This window comes from Tachypleus tridentatus, chromosome 13 (assembly GCF_004210375.1).
Source record: "Tachypleus tridentatus isolate NWPU-2018 chromosome 13, ASM421037v1, whole genome shotgun sequence".
In the NCBI taxonomy this organism is placed as follows: Eukaryota; Metazoa; Arthropoda; class Merostomata; order Xiphosura; family Limulidae; genus Tachypleus; species Tachypleus tridentatus.
This window is the reverse complement of record NC_134837.1, coordinates 268,512,415-268,539,678: the sequence shown is the minus strand read 5'-3', so window position 1 is coordinate 268,539,678 and position 27,264 is coordinate 268,512,415. Positions and strand designations below refer to the sequence as shown.

At 31.1% G+C, this 27,264-nt stretch overlaps 1 protein-coding gene and 1 long non-coding RNA gene across 3 annotated transcripts in view; one reads left to right on the top strand and one right to left on the bottom strand.

Annotated features, from left to right (window-relative positions):
• The window catches only part of LOC143236660 (mothers against decapentaplegic homolog 6-like), a 43,993-nt gene that overhangs the window by 12,137 nt on the left and 4,592 nt on the right, over positions 1-27,264 (top strand). Inside the window, exons 2-3 of the mRNA XM_076475046.1 lie at positions 1,945-1,998; positions 2,499-2,576. Coding sequence (XP_076331161.1) covers positions 1,945-1,998; positions 2,499-2,576 — 132 coding nt within the window. The remainder of the gene's footprint in view (positions 1-1,944; positions 1,999-2,498; positions 2,577-27,264) is intronic.
• Positions 6,971-27,264, bottom strand: part of LOC143236662 (uncharacterized) — a 34,715-nt gene continuing 14,421 nt past the window's right edge. Inside the window, exons 1-2 of one of the 2 annotated variants that reach the window (XR_013019649.1) lie at positions 14,941-15,503; positions 6,971-7,227 (exon numbers count right to left, since the gene is read on the bottom strand). This is a non-coding gene — a long non-coding RNA (uncharacterized LOC143236662). Of the gene's footprint in view, positions 7,228-14,940; positions 15,504-27,264 lie in introns of those variants that run through there. The other variant, XR_013019648.1, reaches the window with a different exon arrangement.

Sequence of the window (27,264 nt, the reverse complement as noted above, 5' to 3'; positions counted from 1 at the left end):
TTGTAACGACAATAGTGTATGTGCATATATATAGTTAACTTCTTGATGGATTTTACCTTCAACATTTTTCTTTTATAATTGTTTTCGAAGAAAATTTTCCGACGTGTCTGATGATATGTATCATTGATATACAAATTTTCCTCTCTTATCTAAGACGATAGCTTATAAAATATTCCTTATGATATAATGCAGTAAGAATGAAACAAATGGTTCAGTGTGTTTGACTTAATATATTTCAAAAGCCGATTTTTATTTGCTTTACCATGAACGCTTTTATGAACGTAAGAATTTCTATACCAGAGAGCTCTTTAATTTTTGTTGTTGTTAGTAAAAAACATTATAGGCTACTCGCTGACTAGCCAAGTTTTGTTGTTGTTTTCAAAATTATTAGGCAGTCCTAATGTGTGAGGTTTATGACTGATATTTAATAACAGCATTAAGAGTTTGGAAGTTTATGTGTATGTTAAGATAGTGTAATTGAAAGTGCACCTTAAAATTTGTACGCCTGTCGGAAGTTTTTTGTTTTTTACTTGATATTTACGTCTGCTCAAAGCATCCCAATAATTTGAAAATAATAACTACGAGAAGGCCTTTCATTGTTTTCACTTATTCGAGTAGTTTTGACCTTATTTTCCTATGTTACTGACATATTTTATTTTTGTTACTAAATAGAGTAGTTTTGACCTTATTTTGCTATGTTATTGACATATTTTTTATTTTACTATGTTACTGTCATATTTTATTTTTGTTACTAAATAGAGTAGTTTTGACCTTATTTTCCTATGTTACTGACATATTTTATTTTTGTTACTAAATAGAGTAGTTTTGACCTTATTTTGCTGTTACTGACATATTTTTTATTTTACTATGTTACTGTCATATTTTATTTTTGTTACTAAATAGAGCAGTTTTGACCTTATTTTCCTGTTATTGACATATTTTATTTTTGTTACTAAATAGAGTAGTTTTGACCTTATTTTACTATGTTACTGACATATTTTATTCTTGTTACTAAATAGAGTAGTTTTGACCTTATTTTGCTATGTTACTGACATGTTTTATATTTGTTACTAGAGTAGTTTTGACCTTATTTTCTTATGTTACTGACAAATTTGGATTTGTTACTAAATAGAGTAGTTTTGACCTTATTTTCATATGTTACTGAAAAATTTGGTTTTGTTACTGAATAGAGTAGTTTTGACCTTATTTTCCTATGTTACTGACAAATTTGGTTTTGTTACTGAATAGAGTAGTTTTGACCTTATTTTGCTATGTTACTGACAAATTTGGTTTTGTTACTGAATAGAGTAGTTTTGACCTTATTTTGCTATGTTACTGACATAATTTATTTTTGTTACTAAATACAGTAGTTTTGACCTTATTTTGCTATGTTACTGACATATTTCTTATTTTACTGTTACTGACATATTTCATTTTTGTTTCTAAATAGAGTAGTTTTGACCTTATTTTCCTATGTTACTGACATTTTATTTTTGTCACAAAATAAAGCAGTTTTGACCTTATTTTGCTATGTTACTGACATATTTTATTTTTGTTACTGAATAGAGTAGTTTTGACCTTATTTTCCTATGTTACTGACAAATTTGGATTTGTTACTAAATAGAGTAGTTTTGACCTTATTTTCCTATGTTACTGACAAAATTGGTTTTGTTACTGAATAGAGTAGTTTTGACCTTATTTTCCTATGTTACTGACAAATTTGGTTTTTTTACTGAATAGAGTAGTTTTGACCTTATTTTCCTATGTTACTGAGAAATTTGGTTTTGTTACTAAATAGAGTAGTTTTGACCTTATTTTCCTATGTTACTGACATATTTCTTATTTTACTATGTTACTGACATATTTTATTTTTGTTAGTAAATAGAGTAGTTTTGACCTTATTTTACTATGTTACTGACATATTTTATTTTTGTTACTAAATAGAGTCACCTCCGCCACCGTACAGACGATATCCTCAAGAACTCCTCAAGCCAGAAGGTAAGGGCTACTTTCTTAAGCGTGATTCGAGTATGGCCCGTTTTAGGTTGCGTTGAAAATATGTGAAGTATGTATACTGATTATGTTTTTAAATATTGTTTAGATACCTTATGATAATAGTTTAAGATAGTTTAAATAATATAAACACAGTCTTATTTATTCGCATGCCATCAAACGATTATTTTGTATATTTATATATTTTTATAAAATCCGCTATTCGATTTAATAATATTTTCGATGAAAAAGAATGTGCATACTTTCGTCAGGCATAATAATGGTAAATTTAATTGGGTTTTGTCAGGTTCGAATGTAAACAGAATTAAATTGGTAGAAATATTTTGTAAGCGTATATTTGTATCCATTCTGTCAGTTAAAATACGGTCAAGTATTTGTAGTGACTGTATGTTGTGTGACTGTTGTGGTTCATTTCAAATAAGGAGCTTAAAGCTACCTAGCGTTAGATTAGCAATCACGTGACACGAATATTTTGCTCTTTTCAGATCGGGCGCCAAGTGAGCCTGTTTCCTTGGAAACTGGAGGTACCAATCAGTACGGGTCTTATCGCAGCCATTCATCTGGTAGGTAACTTAATTTTTTTTTTGGAAGTTTGGTTCTAGTGTTAATTTTTCTATATGTATTTTTTATTTCAAATACCTTTTGTGAAATTTTTAATTGCTTTGTTTTAAAAAATTAATCTGGTCTCTTTTACAATATGGACGAATGTTTATACGTTTTTAGCCATTCATCAAGATACTTTTATCATTTTTTTTCCTGAATTAGGGTAAAAGGTAGCTCAGATTCGTTACATTTTTTTTCAGCAGAATTAGATAGAGATCGAAGTGTTGGTCTGTCTTTGTATAGTCTTGTATTTATTGTGTGTGTGTGCATTTAACCTCTGTTTTTTTTTAATCTTGAAAGTCATCTGAACCAAAATTTACTATAAAATTATAGTCCTTGTGTCTTATTTATGATTAAAAGTCAACATTCTTACAAAGGTCTTGGTAACACAATAGTCAAACTTCTAGTTTATATAAGTACTTATTGTACATGGAGATCGAAACTGTTCCAAAGGTCAGGGTCACACAAGGTGATTGTAATACATCGTGTGAGAAAAAAATACACTAAACCGATTTTCTCACTCATAGATTTTCGTAAGTCACCTTTCATTGAGAAATACAAAGTGATTTATATTGATGAAAATAGGGTAAGTCGAATTACAGCCCAGCCTCGAAGTAGAAGACTCGTATTCTCTCTAATTGTTATATAATCTGTAGTTTCGATTTTGTGGCCTTATGTCAGTAATGTTTAATGATCATTTAAAATGAACATGCGTTATCTTCTGACACTAATATAAATAGTATAAAGAACCATTTAAAAGTCCCTGTTGTTGGCATTGGAAATTATGTAATATAGAAAAAGGTTTTACTGCTGGACATCATGTGATGGACTTACAAGTGACACATCACAATGGCCAACGCAAGTCTACACCCCTACCTGCTCGAGGCTCTTGGCGCCCTCTACAAAAGGCCTCTTGTTTTTTTTAGGTAAATACAGGCGGGCGGTGAGGAGACCGGTTAGGGAGAGATAAGTATACCATTCAGAACGCGCCCCTTCTGAGTGACTGCTAAGTACTTGTTTGCTAGTTTTCTTTACTTACCAAAACACGGTAACATGGATAAATAATGACTAAGTAACATGAAGTTTCAGTTAAAATAACATTCAACCAACTCTCTCCTATACTTGAACACCATAACTCTTGGTATTGAAAGACAAGATACGTCTCATGCCATAGCTCCGTCTTTTGAAGCAAAAATAATATAAAACGAGATGCATTACCCTTTCGTAAGGACCTGAGCTACTTGATGTGTGCCACGTGAGACGGGCACAGTGTAGCCCTCTGCCCACGACCTTCACCTCTAACGCTTTCAATTCACTATAGAAAGCTCCTTATCTGTACAATAACACTATGTAACACAAATTTTGTTCCTGGATAGTATGTGTTATTTCTTAATTGCTTGTGTTGTAAAAGTACAGAATATGGCCATTATTCCCTTCAAACTTTGCTTTTGTGACCTGGATAATGAAATTTAGAAATTAACCTATTTTCTATGTAAAAAACGAATAAATTTTCACATTTTCATTTACATCAGGTCTGAATAAAATAACATATGAGTCGATATTTACATGTATTTATACTAAAGTTATACAAAAATGTTTAGAAGTGAGTAGTTTTTTGAGATTTGCGACTGTGATGTAAATCACTTTCACGTATCAGCCCCCAAATATAGTTTCCCATCATGTTTTCGTTATACGCCCCTTGGTAGAAGTGTTCAAAGTCCAGTATATCTTGGTAGAAGCGCTCACCTTGCTCCTCTGAGTATGATCCCATGTTCTCGTTGAATTTATCAAAATGAGCCTAAAAGATATGGACTTTCAAGGATATCCTGCAGCCCATTTTGCCGTAGTTCTTCATTAGAGCCTCAATCAGTTCCACATAATTTTCGTCCTTGTGATTGTCCAAGAAGCCCCGAACCACTGCGACAAAGTTGCCCCAAGTTTTTTTTTCCTACCTACTGAGCTTCTTGGGGAATTCTGTGCACTCCAGAATCTTCTTTATTTGTGGTCCAACAAAGACATCAGCTTTGACCTTTGCCTCAGACAGCTCAGGGAAGACATCTCGAGGAACTTGAAGGCTGCAGACTCCTCATCAAGAATTGTGACAAATTGTTTTATAAGACCCAGTTTTATGTGCAATGGTGGGAACAACACCTTCTGGAGGTCCACTAGTGGCTCACACTTGACATTGTGCCTTCCCACAGAGGACTCGGTCTATTGTGGCCAATACTTCCTGTTGTAGTGTGCTGCAGTGTCCCTGCTGTCCCAAAAACAAAGATAACAGGGAAACTTGGTGAAGCCTCCTTGGAGACCCATCAGGAATGCCATCATTTTGAAGTCTTTGATAACCTCCCAGCCATACTCATCATACTTCAAGGCTTCTAGCAAGGTCTTGATACTGTTGTATTCCTCTTTGAGGTGCACCAAAAGATATATAAATTTTAAGAGGTCTAAAATTTGTATGATATAAAATCTTACTATTCAAGTAAGAAAAAATTGTCCATCTTACCTTCTGGTAAAACGAGGTGCCCAGGGTTTGTCTTGATCCCTGATAGGCATGCTGAAATATGACTTGTAGGCTTCACACATTTTAGCAGATGCTGTCACAGAGTACTTTTTTGCTCTTGTCTTGATAAATTGGCCACATACATAGGAGAATGCTTGCAGCTTCTATATGCCATCTCTGATAAAATCAGATAGGTCTATGTGTTTGTTCACTTAGGCAGCTAGAACTAAACTGATTTGTTTGTTTGTTTGTTTGGGAATTTCGCACAAAGCTACTCGAGGGCTATCTGTGCTAGCTTCTCTAATTTAGCAGTGTAAGACTAGAGGGAAGGCAGCTAGTCATCACCACCCACCGCCAACTCTTGGGCTACTCTTTTACCAACGAATAGTGGGATTGACCGTCACATTATACACCCCCACGGCTGGGAGGGCGAGCATGTTTAGCGCGACGCGGGCGCGAACCCGCGACCCTCGGATTACGAGTCGCACGCCTAACGCGCTAGGCCATGCCGGGCCTCAAAAACTAAACTGAAGTGGTGAGTGGTGAGCCTCTGTACATATATATTACTATGGAATGTTCTAGAAAATTATAAAAGGTTCTTGAAAATTCTCATAAGTTTTACAACATTCTAGAAAGTTCTTGAAAATTCTTGTAAGTTCAAGAAAATTCTCTATCAGCTGCTCAGCACTGAATCTACCTGGGATGTTCTGGAAAATGGGTAAATTTGAAAATTTCATTACACAGGTCACAAAAGCAAAGTTTGAAAAGAAAGATAGATCTTTTCATTTACTTTAGACATAAGCAATTGGGAAATAACACTTTCTGTCCAGGAACAAGAAAAAAATAAATATATTGGTACATAGTGTTATTAATTCATGAAACACTGTGATAATGACCATGATGAATATTTAACATATGAAGTTAGATACTAATGGATGGATAACATATAGTACATACCCTAGAATATAGATACTTATGGATAACGTACAGTATATATATCCTCTGATACATATACTGATGGATGGATAACATTTAGTACATACCCTAGAATATAGATACTTATGGATAACGTACAGTATGTATATCCTCTGATACAGATATTGATGGATGGATAACATATAGTACATACCCTAGAATATAGATACTTATGGATAACGTACAGTATATATATCCTCTGATACAGATATTGATGGATGGATAACATATAGTACATACCCTAGAATATAGATACTTATGGATAACGTACAGTATATATATCCTCTGATACAGATATTGATGGATGGATAACATATAGTACATACCCTAGAATATAGATACTTATGGATAACGTACAGTATACATATCCTCTGATACAGATATTGATGGATGGATTACTGATATATCTTCTGATATAAATACTGATGGATGGATGACATATATTCTTTGATACAGATACTGATGGATGGATTACTTATATATCTTCTGATATAAATACTGATGGACAGATGACTTACATATCCTCTGATATAAATACTGATGGACAGATGACTTACATATCCTCTGATATAAATACTGGTAGATGGATGACTTATATATTCTCTGATATAGATACTGATGGATGGTTTATATATCCTCTGATATAAATACTGATGGATGGACTACGTATTTATCCTCTGATGTAATCATACTGATGGATTGATGACATATCATCTGATATATTCACACTGATGGATGGCTTATATATCCTCTTATATAGATACTGATGGATGGACTACTTGTATATCCTCCGATATAGATACTGATGGAAGGACTACTTGTATGTCCTCTGATATAAATTCTGATGCGTGGATGACTTATGTATATCTTAAGAAGTTCGACAACAATATATTTATTTTCTTTCAAGAATTGTGAAGATACAAAGACTGTAAAAGTTTGTGAATGTGAAGATTCTCTGTTCGTGTCCTGTTGTCACAAGATCGTACTTTGAGGTCGCGGATGCGTTAAAGGAGTGACAACTGAGTCCCACTAGTCGGTCAGACAAGGGCAGTGGGTGCTGCTAACAATCTGCCTTCCCTTTTATCTATCAGCTGAAAATAAGGGAGGGCTATAGGCAGGTACTCCTTGAGTCGCTAAAAGGAACAAACAAAATGAATTACAGATGGACAGTGAAAGTGTAAATAAAAACGTTTCATTTTAGAAACATGTTAGAAAACGCGCTCATTTCAAATGGTCACTAGTAGAGGTAGAGTAATTTATCCGGTATTTGTTTTTTTCTGAATATTAACATTAAGAGTACCAACGGAGGGTGTCGAAGAACGACTTAACGGAAACTATTTGCTGGGCGGGGAGGAAAGCTGGCTTTTGGAACAGCGACCCAGACTTTCCGGAGTCAGCGCCGGCTAAGATAGTAGTAGCTCGGAGAAACTTTCAGCTAAGCAGGCTGGCGTCGAGTCAAACCAGCGGTACAAGGTTAGTGACGCACGCTCTGGTAAAAACACAGGCAACACAATATTCATGTGAACGACAAGTAACCCTTGGCAAAGTTGGTTGACGCCAGTGTATGGGCGCCTAATAGTCCAAACCTCTGTTGCTGGCCTACTTTTCACTCAAGTTTGAACGAAGGCAGCTTTGCACACGATCATCAGATTTGTTTGTATCTACCGCGAGGTAATGTGAAAGATACTTAAATTTATCTCGGTAGAACCGTTACAGTAGGCGGTACTAGGGGTATTATATTATCGTGCGTCTAAACCAGACGACATTGAAGGTGAAATTTGTTTAATTTCCACGTATGATTGATACACGTCATGAATTACTTTCTGTCCATCCTTACAAGGAGAGCTTCCTCTAAGTGAATGTTGTTTTTTTCCCGGCACGCAACATTGTTTACAGGTCCTTACATCTAATGTCGACAGTAAATACACTTCGATAATTCTGTGACCACTCATTTCGGATAACCTCGTAGTTAGGAAATCAAACACTGAACACACTAATTAAAGCGTCCAACCTTTATACATGTATAAATGTCTGTACTATCTTTAATATGTGAAAATGTTTTAAGAGCTGACGTATGTTCCTATAACCCTGAACAACATGACATATTTCGAGGAACCAGGACAACCATAATGTACTTCGAAATGTCTGTATATTTGATATTTCTTAATGTTTGGACAATATGACATACGTTCGGACGTACCGTAACATACGTAGTATTATTTTTTATCTGAACAATGCCACAGTATTTTTCTTCATATTTCAAAGTATTAACTCTTTAAAAGTTTCGTTACTGTTTGACTGGGTTATGAAATGACTTTATTATAAATGCAAAACTTGTCATCCTTCGTCAACATTACCCACTCAAACCGTCTCGAACCTTTTACTGAACTACCACGTATTAACGTTCTGTTATACTCTGAAACAACGATGTTTTCGAGTGACATTTTGGATACTTCTGTTTATACAAGAAGTTAACTGACAGGTAGTAGTAGTTATACACACCTCTCTGAACACACACACACACATATATATATATATAGTAATAGAGCAGTTAGGTTAACGATATATTTTCACTGAATTATTTATGGTTTATGTTAAATTGAAATTTGGAGTCATGTAGGATAAATAAATAAAAACAAATATGTGAAACTGCAGTGAAAACGATTCGCACGTGTTAATTTATGACATTTTTGTTGTTAAATTTTGCGAAAAGCTCCTTGAGGACTATCTGCGCTAGGCGTGCCTAATTCAGTATTGTAAGACAACAGGAAAAATAGCTAGTCAGCACCACCCACCGCCAACTTTTGGGCTACTCTTACCAACAAAGAGTGGGATTGACTGCACTTTATAACGCTTCCAGGGCTGAAAGGGCGAGCATGTTTGGTGTGTCGGGGATTCGAATACGCGACCCTCAGATTACGAGTCGAGTGCCTTAACCACGTGGCTATTACCGGGGCTTGAGATTTTTGCAAAAACAGTTTATAATACGTTCTCACTATAAACCACTCAGGATAGAAAGGGAAAAAAGTTACATCAACAAAAAGTAAAGCCTGACGGCGCTTTACAAGTATACATTCTAGTTGTTTAACACCACTATTTACAAGTACACATTCTAGTTGTTTAACACCACTATTTACAAGTACACATTCTATTTGTTTAACACCACTATTTACAAGTACACATTCTATTTGTTTAACACCACTATTTACAAGTACACATTCTAGTTGTTTAACACCACTATTTACAAGTATACATTCTAGTTGTTTAACACCACTATTTACAAGTACACATTCTAGTTGTTTAACACCACTATTTACAAGTACACATTCTAGTTGTTTAACACCACTATTTACAAGTATACATTCTAGTTGTTTAACACCACTATTTACAAGTACACATTCTAGTTGTTTAACACCACTATTTACAAATATACATTCTAGTTGTTTAACACCACTATTTACAAGTACACATTCTAGTTGTTTAACACCACTATTTACAAGTACACATTCTAGTTGTTTAACACCACTATTTACAAGTACACATTCTAGTTGTTTAACACCACTATTTACAAATATACATTCTAGTTGTTTAACACCACTATTTACAAGTACACATTCTAGTTGTTTAACACCACTATTTACAAGTATACATTCTAGTTGTTTAACACCACTATTTACAAGTAACACATTTTACAAGTACACATTCTTGTTTAACACCACTATTTACAAGTACACATTCTGCTTGTTTAACACCACTATTTACAAGTACACATTCTAGTTGTTTAACACCCACAGTTGTTTAAAAATTTACAAGTGTACTCTAGTTGTTTAACACCACTATTTACAAGTGTACTTTCTATACATTCTAGTTGTTTAACACCACTATTTACTAGTGTACTTTCTAGTTGCTTAACACCATTATTTACAAGTTTACTCTCTAGTTGTTTAACACCATTATTTACAAGTGTACTCTGGTTGTTTAACACCATTATTTACAAGTTTACTCTCTAGTTGTTTAACACCACTATTTACAAGTTTACTCTCTAGTTGTTTAACACCACTATTTACAAGTTTACTCTCTAGTTGTTTAACACCACTATTTACAAGTACACATTCTAGTTGTTTAACACCACTGTTTACAAGTACACATTCTAGTTGTTTAACACCACTATTTACAAGTACACATTCTAGTTGTTTAACACCACTATTTACAAGTACACATTCTAGTTGTTTAACACCACTATTTACAAGTGTACTTTCTAGTTGTTTAACACCACTATTTACTAGTGTACTCTAGTTTTTAACACCATTATTTACAAGTGTACTTTAGTTGTTTAACACCATTATTTACAAGTGTACTCTAGTTGTTTAACACCATTATTTACAAGTGTACTGTAGTTGTTTAACACCATCATTAATTTCAAGTGTACTCTAGTTGTTTAACACCATTATTTACAAGTGTACTGTGGTTGTTTAACACCATTATTTACAAGTGTACTCTGGTTGTTTAAAACCATTATTTACAAGTGTACTTTAGTTGTTTAACACCATTATTTACAAGTGTACTTTAGTTGTTTAACACCATTATTTACAAGTGTACTCTCTAGTTGTTTAACACCATTATTTGCAAGTGTACTGTAGTTGTTTAACACCATTATTTACAAGTGTACTCTGGTTGTTTAACACCATTATTTGCAAGTGTACTCTAGTTGTTTAACACCATTATTTACAAGTGTACTGTGGTTGTTTAACACCATTATTTACAAGTGTACTCTGGTTGTTTAAAACCATTATTTACAAGTTTACTCTCTAGTTGTTTAACACCACTATTTACAAGTTTACTCTCTAGTTGTTTAACACCACTATTTACAAGTTTACTCTCTAGTTGTTTAACACCATTATTTACAAGTTCTAGTTGTTTAACACCATTATTTACAAGTTTACTTTCTAGTTGTTTAACACCATTATTTACAAGTTTACTTTCTAGTTGCTTAACACCATTATTTACAAGTTTACTTTCTAGTTGCTTAACACCATTATTTACAAGTTTACTCTCTAGTTGTTTAACACCACTATTTACAAGTGTACTCTCTAGTTGTTTAATACCACTATTTACAAGTGTACTCTCTAGTTGTTTAACACCACTATTTACAAGTGTACTCTCTAGTTGTTTAACACCACTATTTACAAGTGTACTTTCTAGTTGTTTAACACCATTATTTACAAGTTTACTCTCTAGTTGTTTAACACCATTATTTACAAGTTTACTCTCTAGTTGTTTAACACCACTATTTACAAGTTTACTCTCTAGTTGTTTAACACCACTATTTACAAGTGTACTCTCTAGTTGTTTAACACCATTATTTGCATGTGTACTCTAGTTGTTTAACACCATTATTTACAAGTTTACTCTCTAGTTGTTTAACACCATTATTTACAAGTTTACTCTCTAGTTGTTTAACACCACCATTTACAAGTTTACTTTCTAGTTGTTTAACACCATTATTTACAAGTTTACACTCCAGTTGTTTAACACCATTATTTACAAGTTTACACTCCAGTTGTTTAACACCATTATTTACAAGTTTACCCTCCAGTTGTTTAACACCACTATTTACAAGTGTACTTTCTAGTTGTTTAACACCATTATTTGCATGTGTACTCTAGTTGTTTAACACCACTATTTATAAGTTTACCCTCTAGTTGTTTAACACCACTATTTACAAGTTTACTCTCTAGTTGTTTAACACTACTATTTACAAGTTTACTCTCTAGTTGTTTAACACCATTATTTACAAGTGTACTCTCTTGTTGTTTAACACCATTATTTACAAGTTTACCCTCCAGTTGTTTAACACCATTATTTACAAGTTTACCCTCCAGTTGTTTAACACTACTATTTACAAGTGTACTTTCTAGTTGTTTAACACCATTATTTGCATGTGTATTCTAGTTGTTTAACACCAATATTTACAAGTGTACTTTCTAGTTGTTTAACACCATTAACAAGTTTACCCTCCAGTTGTTTAACGCCACTATTTACAAGTGTACTCTAGTTGTTTAACACCACTATTTACAAGTTTACCCTCCAGTTGTTTAACACCATTATTTACAAGTTTACCCTCCAGTTGTTTAACACCACTATTTACAAGTGTACTTTCTAGTTTTTTAACACCATTATTTGCATGTGTACTCTAGTTGTTTAACACCACTATTTATAAGTTTACTCTCTAGTTGTTTAACACCACTATTTACATTTTACTGTCTAGTTGTTTAACACCACTACTTACAGGTTTACTCTCTAGTTGTTTAACACCATTATTTACAAGTGTAATCTCTTGTTGTTTAACACCATTATTTACAAGTTTACCCTCCAGTTGTTTAACACCACTATTTACAAGTTTACCCTCCACTTGTTTAACACCACTATTTACAAGTGTACTTTCTAGTTGTTTAACACCATTATTTGCATGTGTATTCTAGTTGTTTAACACCACTATTTACAAGTGTACTTTCTAGTTGTTTAACACCACTATTTACAAGTGTACTTTCTAGTTGTTTAACACCACTATTTACAAGTGTACTTTCTAGTTGTTTAACACCACTATTTACAAGTGTACTTTCTAGTTGTTTAACACCATTATTTACAAGTGTACTCTAGTTTTTAACACCACTATTTACAAGTGTACTTTCTAGTTGTTTAACACCACTATGCCTGAACCTGTTCAAGCACATTGATATTTCGGATCAAATACAGAAGTTAATTTGTTTCTCAAAAATTCCACGTATACGAGACTTTAAGAGAAAAAAAACCCAAAAAGCGAGAATGCAGGTGATTCTTAGGAGAAATTCAGTCCCTCGAGCCGTAACCATAGCAACAAAGGAACAAACTCTAAGTTGGCCTTGAAATTATAAAAAACTCTTTCTTCATCCAACCCTTCACCCGTAAGACAAAGTGCCTCTACGCAAACCTATCGGCGAATCGAAAGAAAATGTTTCATTTTCTAAAATTACAGTTGACGAAAGAAACATTCACCTCCGTAATATTGTTGTACAGGAATAGTTTATTGTGGTTGTACACTATTGTTATACACGAATAGTTTATTGTGGTTGTACAGTATTGTTGTACACGAATAGTTTATTGTGGTTGTACACTATTGTTGTACACGAATGATTTATTGTGGTTGTACAGTTGTTGTAAACGAATGATTTATTGTGGTTGTACAGTTGTTATAAACGAATGATTTATTGTGGTTGTACAGTATTGTTGTACACGAATGTGTTTTGTGGATGTTCAGTATTATTGTATACGAGTGGTTTATTGTTGTTGTACACGAATGGTTTTTTGTGATTGTACACGAATGGTTTTTGTGGTTGTGCAGTATTGTTGTACACGAATGTGTTTTGTGGATGTTCAGTATTATTGTACACGAGTGGTTTATTGTTGTTGTACACGAGTGGTTTTTTGTGATTGTACACGAAGGGTTTTTGTGGTTGTCCAGTATTGTTGTACACGAATGTGTTTTGTGGATGTTCAGTATTATTGTACACGAGTGGTTTATTGTTGTTGTACACGAATGGTTTTTTGTGATTGTACACGAAGGGTTTTTGTGGATGTTCAGTATTATTGTACACGAGTGGTTTATTGTTGTTGTACACGAATGGTTTTTGTGGTTGTGCAGTATTGTTGTACACGAATGTGTTTTGTGGAAGTTCAGTATTATTGTACACGAGTGGTTTATTGTTGTTGTACACGAATGGTTTTTTGTGATTGTACACGAAGGGTTTTTGTGGTTGTGCAATATTGTTGTACACGAATGTGTTTTATGGATGTTCAGTATTATTGTACACGAGTGGTTTATTGTTGTTGTACACCAATGGTGTTTTGTGATTGTACACGAAGGGTTTTTGTGGTTGTGCAGTATTGTTGTACACGAATGTGTTTTGTGGATGTTCAGTATTATTGTACACGAATGGTTTATTGTTGTACACGAATGGTTTTTTGTGATTGTACACGAAGGGTTTTTGTGGTTGTGCAGTATTGTTGTACACGAATGTGTTTTGTGGATGTTCAGTATTATTGTACACGAGTGGTTTATTGTTGTTGTACACGAATGGTTTTTTGTGATTGTACACGAAGGGTTTTTGTGGTTGTCCAGTATTGTTGTACACGAATGTGTTTTGTGGATATACAGTAGTATTGTACACGAATGGTTTATTGTAGTTGTACAGTATTTTTGTACACGAATGGTCTTTTGTGGTTGTACAGTATTGTTGTGCACGAGTGGTCTATTGTGGTTGTACAGTATTGTTGTGCACGATTGGTTTACTGTGGCACAGTATTGTTGTACACGAATGGTTTATTTCGGTTCGATAGTATTGTTTATGTAAAGGAAAGGTTAATTTTACGCACACTAACCACATAGATAGTTCAGAAATATGTAAGTTGTAGATATACATTTTTTGAAGAAAATTCATTGTTAAAAGAGACATTGTATGGTCGTGTAATGTAAGATACATACAGTTATGATTAAAACCAAGTTCGTTCTATTTTGATTGTAAACTGAATAAACCTTAAGTGGGTTTAATATAACATATTACACGTCTATCCTGTTGGTTCAGTTGGAAAAATGGGTCGATAACATGAGTAGTATGTCTTGACGTTAATATTTGCTAAACAACCTAAGCCTAAATGTAATGTCAGTTTCACATCTGGTATCCAGAAAATAGCTTCCCTACGAAATACAGAATCTTTGTAAGTTATAAATTTTATTTTCTTCTGTCTTTAAATATATTCACTAAGTCTTGGCTTTAGCTTTGTAACATTATTTCCCATGTCTCACTTACCTTCTGACACAATCACTTTATATTGGGTTGTAGCTGATACATAAACACGTATAAATCAATTATTTCACTGATGTCTTCACTTGACTTGCCCATTTCTCTGTGTTAGGGATATCTTGTAATATATACAGGCACGTGAGAGTAATTATGTTCGGCGTGCAGAAGATCTCTGTACCGCCTTTTTAGGCTTAGCACATGATGTGATGGAGAAACTTGTTCGTATATAACGCGTTTTTTTGTCCGTAGGTGGGGTAATGATCTATAGTTGTGAACTATTTTTTTTATGCGCACTGAATAATTAATTCGAGTTATTATGTTTTATTGGTAACTAATGTCATTTAAATATTATGCATAATTTTTGGGGAATATGACGTAGATCAACCATTAAATTAGAATACCGGTAAAATAAACCGGTGTTAATTGGTTCATTTTAAGTAACATCCCCAAATAATTAAATGTATTGGAATGTCGAGTTAGAGAATCGGATGGTGGCTGAAAAGGAAAGTTTTAGTGTGAGAGTGACTAGTTTCGTAATAAATAATTACTTTGTTATTATGACTCACCACAGTAACCTCTTATTAAAGACGGAACTTCCTGCTATTACAGAGGTTATAGAAGTCCTAGGGCTTCGAAAGATTGAACATCCACTGGATGGACGATGATTCGGTGTTTCAAACCGTAACCATATAATCCCAAGTTTATCAGATTGAATAAAGATATCACAGCAGCTTCTTTGTAACTTATTAAGCCTGTATATGTGAAGCATATTTTAAATATTTTGTTAACATATAAGAGATAAAAGGACTGAGTTTGGATGTTGGGGTCATTGGTCACGCTCAAAATGGAAGTTTGGCCCAAAGGCATTATGTTTTTTCATAAGACTCACCAGACCAGCAAACTTCTGGAATACGTTTATTTGTATTTTCGTAATCGTCTAACCCTAAAGTATATCGTTAAAAGAAGAAAACCAGTTTGTTCGGATGCTTGCTGCGTTGTGTTCTTCATACTGTTAAAATTGACATTTAAACTGATAAATATTCACAAAATATGCAGTGGGTTTTTATATGTAGATTTTAAAAACCACGTGAATTGTAAAATCAAGTTCGACCTGTGACTGTAATTATCCAGTCGTATTCTCATTAGTTCAAATTACCACCAAATAATATTCCTTATTTAAAGTCTTATTATTTGTTTTTGCAAACCACTGTTAAAGTTTCATATATGTGTATTTTATAAACTTTGATATTACAAAATCTAAAACCAGTAACGCTTTTATTACTGCAGCTATTTTTACAAAAATATCATCACATTGGGTTGTCTTAAAAAACAGTTAACAAAATAAAATTATATTATTGCAAAATTATTCCATGTGATCTCAGTTGATCAGGAAGTCCATGATTTGTTTTATTTTTAAACATCCAACAGAGACCTAATTAGAAATTATTTTCTTGTTTTATTTTTTAAACATTTGACAGAGATCTAATTAGAAATTTCCCTACTTGTTTTATTTTTAAACAACCAAAAGAGATCTAATTAGACATTCCACGTCTTGTTTTATTTTTTTAACTTTCGACAGAGATCTGATTAGAAATTCCATGATTTGTTTTATTTTTAAACATTCAACAGAGATCTAATAGGAAAGTCCATGATTTTTATTTTTTCAACATCCAACAGAGACCTAATTAGAAATTCCACATCTTGTTTTATTTTTTGAACATCCAACAGAGATCTAATTAGAAATTAGAAGTCTTGTTCTATTTTTGAAAATGCAACAGAGACCTAATTAGAAATTCCACGTCGTTTTATTTCTTAATCATTCAACAGAGATCTAATTAGAAATTTCCCGACATGTTTTATTTTTTCAACATTCAACAGAGATCTAATAAGAAATTCCACGTCTTATTTTAATTTTTGAATATCCAACACAGACCTAATTAGAAATTCCACGTCTTGTTTTATTTTTTAAACATTCGACAGAGATGTCGTTAGAAATTCCCCGACTTTTTTATTTTTTGAAAATCCAACAGAGATCTAATTAGAAATTCCCTGTCTTTTTTCATTTTTTGAAAATCCAACAGATATCTGATTAGAAGTTCCACGTCTTATTTTATTTTTTAAACATTCGACAGAGATCTAATTAGAAATTTCCCAACTTGTTTTATTTTTAAACACCCAACAGATATCTAATTAGAAATTCCACGTTTTGTTTTATTTTTAAACACTCGACCGCGATCTAATTAGAAATTCCCCGACTTTTTATATTTTAAACAATTAACAGAGATTTAATCAGAAATTCCATGTCTTGTTTTTCTTTTAAAAATTCGACAGAATCTTAATTAGAAATTCCACGACTTGTTTTATTTTTCAATATTCAACAGAAATCTAATTAGAAATTTCCCAACTTTTTGTTTTTTGAACATCCAAGAGAGATCAAATTAAAAATTCTACGTATTGTTTTATTTTTAAACATTCGACAGAGATCTACTTAGAAATTCCATGTCTTGTTTTATTTTTTGAACATCCAACAGTTATCTAATTAGAAGTTCCACGTCTTGTTTTATTTTTTAAACATTACACAGAGATCTAATTCGAAATACCCAGACTTGTTTTATTTTTAAACATTCAACAAAGATCTAATTAGACATTCCCCGACTTTTTTATTTTTTGAACATCCAACAGAGTTCTAATTAGAAATTCCACGTCTTATTTTATTTTTTGAACATCCAACAGAGATCAAATTAAAATTTCTACGTCTTGTTTTATTTTTAAACATTCGACAGAGATATACTTAGAAATTCCATGTCTTGTTTTATTTTTAAACATTCAAGAAAGATCTAATTAGACATTCCCCGACTTTTTTATTTTTTGAACATCCAACGGAGTTCTAATTAGAAATTCCACGTCTTATTTTATTTTTTGAACATCCAACAGAGTTCTAATTAGAAATTCCACGTCTTATTTTATTTTTTGAATATCCAACAGAGATCAAATTAAAATTTCTACGTCTTGTTTTATTTTTAAACATTCGACAGAGATATACTTAGAAATTCCATGTCTTGTTTTATTTTTAAACATTCAAGAAAGATCTAATTAGACATTCCCCGACTTTTTTATTTTTTGAACATCCAACAGAGTTCTAATTAGAAATTCCACGTCTTATTTTATTTTTGAACATCCAACAGAGATCTAATTAGGAATTCCATGACTTTTTATTTTTTGAACATCCAACAGAGTTGTAATTAGAAATTCCCGACTTTTTTATTTTTTTAACATCCAAGAGAGATCTAATTAGAAATTCTACGTCTTGTTTTATTTTTTAAACATTCGACAGAGATCTAATTAGAAATTCCCCGACTTGTTTTATTTTTTGAAAATCCAACAGAGATCTAATTAGAAATTCCCTGTCTTTTTTCATTTTTTGAAAATCCAACAGATATCTAATTAGAAGTTCCACGTCTTATTTTATTTTTTAAACATTCGACAGAGATCTAATTAGAAATTTCCCAACTTGTTTTATTTTTATACACCCAACAGATATCCAATTAGAAATTCCACGTTTTGTTTTATTTTTAAACACTCGACCGCGATCTAATTAGAAATTCCCCGACTTTTTATATTTTAAACAATTAACAGAGATTTAATCAGAAATTCCATGTCTTGTTTTTCTTTTAAAAATTCGACAGAATCTTAATTAGAAATTCCACGACTTGTTTTATTTTTCAATATTCAACAGAAATCTAATTAGAAATTTCCCAACTTTTTGTTTTTTGAACATCCAAGAGAGATCAAATTAAAATTTCTACGTCTTGTTTTATTTTTAAACATTCGACAGAGATATACTTAGAAATTCCATGTCTTGTTTTATTTTTAAACATTCAAGAAAGATCTAATTAGACATTCCCCGACTTTTTTATTTTTTGAACATCCAACAGAGATCTAATTAGGAATTCCATGACTTGTTTTATTTTTAAACATTCGACAGAGATCTAATTAGAAATTCCCCGACTTGTGTTATTTTTTGAAAATCCAACAGAGATCTAATTAGAAATTCCCGACTTTTTTATTTTTTTAACATCCAAGAGTGATCTAATTAGAAATTCCATTTCTTGTTTTATTTTTTGAACATCCAACAGATATCTAATTAGAAGTTCTACGTCTTGTTTTATTTTTTAAACATTCGACAGAGATCAAATTAGAAATTCCCCGACTTGTTTTATTTTTCAACATTCAACAGAGTACTAATTAGAAATTCCACGCTTTGTTTTATTTGTAAACATTCAACAGAGTACTAATTAGAAATTCCCCGACTTTTTTATTTTTTGAACATCCAACAGAGATCCAATTAGAATATCAAACGTCTTGTTCTATTTTTAAACATTTGACAGAGATCTAATTAGAAAGTCCATGATTTTTTATTTTTTCAACATCCAGCAGAGATCTAAATAGAAATTCCACTTGTTTTATTTTTAAACATTCAACAGAAATCTAAGTAGAAATTGTCTTATTTTATTTTTTAACATTTGATAGAGATCTAATTAGAAATTCCACGACTTGTTTTATTTTTAAACATTTGACAGAGATCTAATTAGAAAGTCCATGAGTTTTTATTTTTTCAACATCCAGCAGAGATCTAAATAGAAATTCCACTTGTTTTATTTTTAAACATTCAACAGAAATCTAAGTAGAAATTGTCTTATTTTATTTTTTAACATTTGATAGAGATCTAATTAGAAATTCCACGACTTGTTTTATTTTTACACATTGAACAGAGATCTAATTAGAAATTTCTCGAATTGTTTTATTTTTAAACATCCAACAGATATTTAATTTGAAATTCCACGTCTTATTTTATTTTTAAGCATTTGACAGAGATCTAATTAGAAATTCCCCGACTTTTTTTATTTTTTGAACATTCAACAAAGTTGTAATTAGAAATTCCCGACTTTTTTATTTTTTGATCATCCAACAGAGATCTAATGAGAAATTCCATGTCTTGTTTTAATTTTTGAACATCCAACAGAGATCCAATTAGAAATTCCACGTGTTGTTTTATTTTTAAACATTTACAGAGATCGAATTAGAAATTTTACTTGTTTTATTTATAAACATTGAACAGATATCTAATTAGAAAGTTCATGATTTTTTATTTTGTCAACATCCAACTGAGATCTAATTAGAAATTACCCTACTTGTTTAATTTTTTTGAACATCCAACAGAGATCTAATTAGAAATTTCACGCTTTCTTTTATTTTTAAACATTCAACAGAGATCTAATTAGAAATTCTCCGACTTTTTTATTTTTGAACATCCAACAGAGTTCTAATTAGAAATTTACGACTTTTTTAATTTTTGAACATCCAACAGAGATCTAATTAGAAATTCCCGACTTTTTTATTTTTTGATCATCTAACAGAGATCTAATGAGAAATTCAATGTCTTGTTTTAATTTTTGAACATCCAACAGAGATCCAATTAGAAATTCCACGTGTTGTTTCATTTTTAAACATTTACAGAGATCTAATTAGAAATTACCCGACTTTTTATTTTTTAAACGTTCAACAGAGATCTAATTAGAAATTTTACGACTTGTTTTATTTATAAACATTGAACAGATATCTAATTAGAAAGTTCATGATTTTTTATTTTGTCAACATCCAACTGAGATCTAATTAGAAATTACCCGACTTGTTTTATTTTTTTGAACATCCAACAGAGACCTAATTAGAAATTCCACGTCGTTTTATTTCTTAATCATTCAACAGAGATCTAATTAGAAATTTCCCGACATGTTTTATTTTTTCAACATTCAACAGAGATCTAATAAGAAATTCCACGTCTTATTTTAATTTTTGAATATCCAACACAGACCTAATTAGAAATTCCACGTCTTGTTTTATTTTTTAAACATTCGACAGAGATGTCGTTAGAAATTCCCCGACTTTTTTATTTTTTGAAAATCCAACAGAGATCTAATTAGAAATTCCCTGTCTTTTTTCATTTTTTGAAAATCCAACAGATATCTGATTAGAAGTTCCACGTCTTATTTTATTTTTTAAACATTCGACAGAGATCTAATTAGAAATTTCCCAACTTGTTTTATTTTTAAACACCCAACAGATATCTAATTAGAAATTCCACGTTTTGTTTTATTTTTAAACACTCGACCGCGATCTAATTAGAAATTCCCCGACTTTTTATATTTTAAACAATTAACAGAGATTTAATCAGAAATTCCATGTCTTGTTTTTCTTTTAAAAATTCGACAGAATCTTAATTAGAAATTCCACGACTTGTTTTATTTTTCAATATTCAACAGAAATCTAATTAGAAATTTCCCAACTTTTTGTTTTTTGAACATCCAAGAGAGATCAAATTAAAAATTCTACGTATTGTTTTATTTTTAAACATTCGACAGAGATCTACTTAGAAATTCCATGTCTTGTTTTATTTTTTGAACATCCAACAGTTATCTAATTAGAAGTTCCACGTCTTGTTTTATTTTTAAAAATTACACAGAGATCTAATTCGAAATACCCAGACTTGTTTTATTTTTAAACATTCAACAAAGATCTAATTAGACATTCCCCGACTTTTTAATTTTTTGAACATCCAACAGAGTTCTAATTAGAAATTCCACGTCTTATTTTATTTTTTGAACATCCAACAGAGATCAAATTAAAATTTCTACGTCTTGTTTTATTTTTAAACATTCGACAGAGATATACTTAGAAATTCCATGTCTTGTTTTATTTTTAAACATTCAAGAAAGATCTAATTAGACATTCCCCGACTTTTTTATTTTTTGAACATCCAACGGAGTTCTAATTAGAAATTCCACGTCTTATTTTATTTTTTGAACATCCAACAGAGTTCTAATTAGAAATTCCACGTCTTATTTTATTTTTTGAATATCCAACAGAGATCAAATTAAAATTTCTACGTCTTGTTTTATTTTTAAACATTCGACAGAGATATACTTAGAAATTCCATGTCTTGTTTTATTTTTAAACATTCAAGAAAGATCTAATTAGACATTCCCCGACTTTTTTATTTTTTGAACATCCAACAGAGTTCTAATTAGAAATTCCACGTCTTATTTTATTTTTGAACATCCAACAGAGATCTAATTAGGAATTCCATGACTTTTTATTTTTTGAACATCCAACAGAGTTGTAATTAGAAATTCCCGACTTTTTTATTTTTTTAACATCCAAGAGAGATCTAATTAGAAATTCTACGTCTTGTTTTATTTTTTAAACATTCGACAGAGATCTAATTAGAAATTCCCGACTTGTTTTATTTTTTGAAAATCCAACAGAGATCTAATTAGAAATTCCCTGTCTTTTTTCATTTTTTGAAAATCCAACAGATATCTAATTAGAAGTTCCACGTCTTATTTTATTTTTTAAACATTCGACAGAGATCTAATTAGAAATTTCCCAACTTGTTTTATTTTTATACACCCAACAGATATCCAATTAGAAATTCCACGTTTTGTTTTATTTTTAAACACTCGACCGCGATCTAATTAGAAATTCCCCGACTTTTTATATTTTAAACAATTAACAGAGATTTAATCAGAAATTCCATGTCTTGTTTTTCTTTTAAAAATTCGACAGAATCTTAATTAGAAATTCCACGACTTGTTTTATTTTTCAATATTCAACAGAAATCTAATTAGAAATTTCCCAACTTTTTGTTTTTTGAACATCCAAGAGAGATCAAATTAAAATTTCTACGTCTTGTTTTATTTTTAAACATTCGACAGAGATATACTTAGAAATTCCATGTCTTGTTTTATTTTTAAACATTCAAGAAAGATCTAATTAGACATTCCCCGACTTTTTTATTTTTTGAACATCCAACAGAGATCTAATTAGGAATTCCATGACTTGTTTTATTTTTAAACATTCGACAGAGATCTAATTAGAAATTCCCCGACTTGTGTTATTTTTTGAAAATCCAACAGAGATCTAATTAGAAATTCCCGACTTTTTTATTTTTTTAACATCCAAGAGTGATCTAATTAGAAATTCCATTTCTTGTTTTATTTTTTGAACATCCAACAGATATCTAATTAGAAGTTCTACGTCTTGTTTTATTTTTTAAACATTCGACAGAGATCAAATTAGAAATTCCCCGACTTGTTTTATTTTTCAACATTCAACAGAGTACTAATTAGAAATTCCCCGACTTTTTTATTTTTTGAACATCCAACAGAGATCCAATTAGAATATCAAACGTCTTGTTCTATTTTTTAAACATTTGACAGAGATCTAATTAGAAAGTCCATGATTTTTTATTTTTTCAACATCCAGCAGAGATCTAAATAGAAATTCCACTTGTTTTATTTTTAAACATTCAACAGAAATCTAAGTAGAAATTGTCTTATTTTATTTTTTAACATTTGATAGAGATCTAATTAGAAATTCCACGACTTGTTTTATTTTTAAACATTTGACAGAGATCTAATTAGAAAGTCCATGAGTTTTTATTTTTTCAACATCCAGCAGAGATCTAAATAGAAATTCCACTTGTTTTATTTTTAAACATTCAACAGAAATCTAAGTAGAAATTGTCTTATTTTATTTTTTAACATTTGATAGAGATCTAATTAGAAATTCCACGACTTGTTTTATTTTTAAACATTGAACAGAGATCTAATTAGAAATTTCTCGAATTGTTTTATTTTTAAACATCCAACAGATATTTAATTTGAAATTCCACGTCTTATTTTATTTTTAAGCATTTGACAGAGATCTAATTAGAAATTCCCCGACTTTTTTTTTTTTTGAACATTCAACAAAGTTGTAATTAGAAATTCCCGACTTTTTTATTTTTTGATCATCCAACAGAGATCTAATGAGAAATTCCATGTCTTGTTTTAATTTTTGAACATCCAACAGAGATCCAATTAGAAATTCCACGTGTTGTTTTATTTTTAAACATTTACAGAGATCGAATTAGAAATTTTACGACTTGTTTTATTTATAAACATTGAACAGATATCTAATTAGAAAGTTCATGATTTTTTATTTTGTCAACATCCAACTGAGATCTAATTAGAAATTACCCTACTTGTTTTATTTTTTTGAACATCCAACAGAGATCTAATTAGAAATTTCACGACTTTCTTTTATTTTTGAACATTCAACAGAGATCTAATTAGAAATTCTCCGACTTTTTTATTTTTGAACATCCAACAGAGTTCTAATTAGAAATTTATGACTTGTTTTAATTTTTGAACATCCAACAGAGATCTAATTAGAAATTCCCGTGTTGTTTTATTTTTGATCATCTAACAGAGATCTAATTAGAAATTCAATGTCTTGTTTTATTTTTAAACATCCAACAGAGATCTAATTAGAAAGTTCACGTGTTTTTTATTTTGTCAACATTTACAGAGATCTAATTAGAAATTACCCGACTTTTTTTTTTTTTAAACATTCAACGAAGATCTAATTAGAAATTTCACGACTTGTTTTATTTATAAACATTGAACAGATATCTAATTAGAAATTCACGATTTTTATTTTGTCAACATCCAACAGAGATCTAATTAGAAATTACCCGACTTGTTTTATTTTTTTGAACATCCAACAGAGATCTAATTAGAAATTCAATGTCTTGTTTTATTTTTAAACATTCAACAGAGATCTAATTAGAAATTCCACGTGTTGTTTCATTTTTAAACATCCAACAGAGTTCTAATTAGAAATTACCCGACTTTTTTTAATTTTTAAACATTCAACAGAGATCTAATTAGAAATTTTACGACTTGTTTTATTTATGAACATTGAACAGAGATCTAATTAGAAAGTTCATGATTTTTTATTTTGTCAACATCCAACTGAGATCTAATTAGAAATTACCCGACTTTTTATTTTTTAAACGTTCAACAGAGATCTAATTAGAAATTTTACGACTTGTTTTATTTATAAACATTGAACAGATATCTAAATAGAAAGTTCATGATTTTTTATTTTGTCAACATCCAACTGAGATCTAATTAGAAATTTCCCGACTTGTTTTATTTTTTTGAACATCCAACAGAGATCTAATTAGAAATTCCACGTCTTGTTTTATTTTTGAAAATCCAACAGAGACCTAATTAGAAATTCCACGTCTTATTTTATTTTTTAAACATTCGACAGAGATCTAATTAGAAATTTCTCGACTTGTTTTATTTTTTAAACATCCAACAGAGATCTAATTAGAAATTTCATGCTTTCTTTTATTTTTAAACATTCAACAGAGATCTAATTAGAAATTCCCCGACTTTTTTATTTTTTGAACATCCAACAGAGTTCTAATTAGAAATTTACGTCTTTTTTAATTTTTGAACATCCAACAGAGATCTAATTAGAAATTCCACGTCTTATTTTATTTCTAAACATTCAACAGAGATCTAATTATAAATTCCACGACTTGTTTTATTTTTAAACATTTGACAGAGATCTAATTAGAAAGTCCATGATTTTTTTTTTTTGAACATCCAACAGAGATCTAATTAGAAATTCCACTTGTTTTAAATTTTAAACATTCAACAGAAATTGAAATTCTGTCTCATTTTATTTTTAAACATTTGATAGAGATCTAGTTAGAAATTCCACGTTTTGTTTTATTTTTAAACATTGAACAGAGATCTAATTGGAAAGTTCATGATTTTTTATTTTGTCAACATCCAACAGAGACCTAATTAGAAATTTCTCAAATTGTTTTATTTTAAACATCCAACGGATATCTAATTTGAAATTCCACGTCTTATTTTATTTTTAAGCATTAGACAGAGATCTAATTAGAAATTCCCCCACGTTTTTATTTTTTGAATATCCAAGGTTGTAATTAGAAATTCCCGGCCTTTTTAAAATTTTGATCATCCAACAGAGATCTAATTAGAAATTCCCGGCCTTTTTAAATTTTTTATCATCCAACAGAGATCTAAATAGAAATTCCATGTCATGTTTTTTTTTTAATATTCAACAGAGACCTAATTAGAAATTCCACGACTTGTTTTATTTTTTGAACATTCGACAGAGATCTAATTAGAAATTCCACGTCTTGTTTTATTTTTAAACATTTGACAGAGATCTAATTAGAAAGTCCATGATTTTTTATTTTTTCAACATCCAACAGAGATCTAATTAGAAATACACGTCTTGTTTTATTTCTAAACATTCGACAGAGGTCAAATTAGAAATTCCCCGACTTGTTTGATTTGTAAATATTCAATGGAGATCTACGTAAATTTTGTTTTACACGTTTGATTAAGGCTAATGTAGATAGAGTAACTACGTGGATTTGAAACATTGTCGTGAATAACTTTATAATGATATGTGGTAATATATAAGTTTAACAAATGTTTATTATGTAAGTTCTACACGCATGTGTGTCTGCTGGTGTTAATTTAACTCTGTAGATAAGGATGTAAAGAACTATATTTTAAAGTATAAGGAGAATAAAAGCTAATCGATCGGTTAATAGATCCATTTACACAAACCTGAGCGGTTGAAGTTTCTCGTGGATTGTAATGCGGGTATTATTTGCGTGTAGATTTTGAATAGCAACTTTATTTTTTATGGTATTTTAAAACGTTTTGCGATCGCCATCTAGTGGGTACTTTTATCAGTAACTTGGAATTGTTAATAAAATACAGTTACATGAAATATCGCATGGTTAAAACGAATGAATGTCACATATATATTATAGGAGACCTTTTTGTCCTATAACTAATCAATTGTTGAGTAATAACATATTTCGTTTCACAATATACTTACGTTAGTACATATTTTTTTCCTTTTAAAACATTAACATTTTTCTCAAAAATCGTTAAAGACGATGGCCCGGCATGGCCAGGTGGGTTAAGGCATTCGATTCGTAATCTATAAATCGCAGTTCGAATCCCTGTCGCATCAAACATGCCCGCCCATTCAACCGTGGGGGCGTTGTAATGTGACAGTCAATCAAAGAGTAGCCCAAGAGTTGGGCTAGTCGTGATGACTAGCTGCCTTCCCTCTAGCGCAGATAGCCCTCGAGTAGCTTTGCGCGAAATTAAAAAATACAAACTTCATTCGTTTTGACACATGTTTCCTGTCAAATAATCCCAGATGTTATAAAGGTATTCTGTAAATGTTCACGGGGGGGGGGGGCGTGTATTACTCGAGATAATTTTTGAGTGTAGACATTTTCATTATCCCGTACAGTATCGTGTTGGTTAGCTTTCCAATAACTATAAAAAGTTTAAAGCTAATATAAATGCTTTGGAACCTTAAATGTTAATTTGATAAACATATGTCTTGTGACCATAAAATACTGAAAAACAAGGC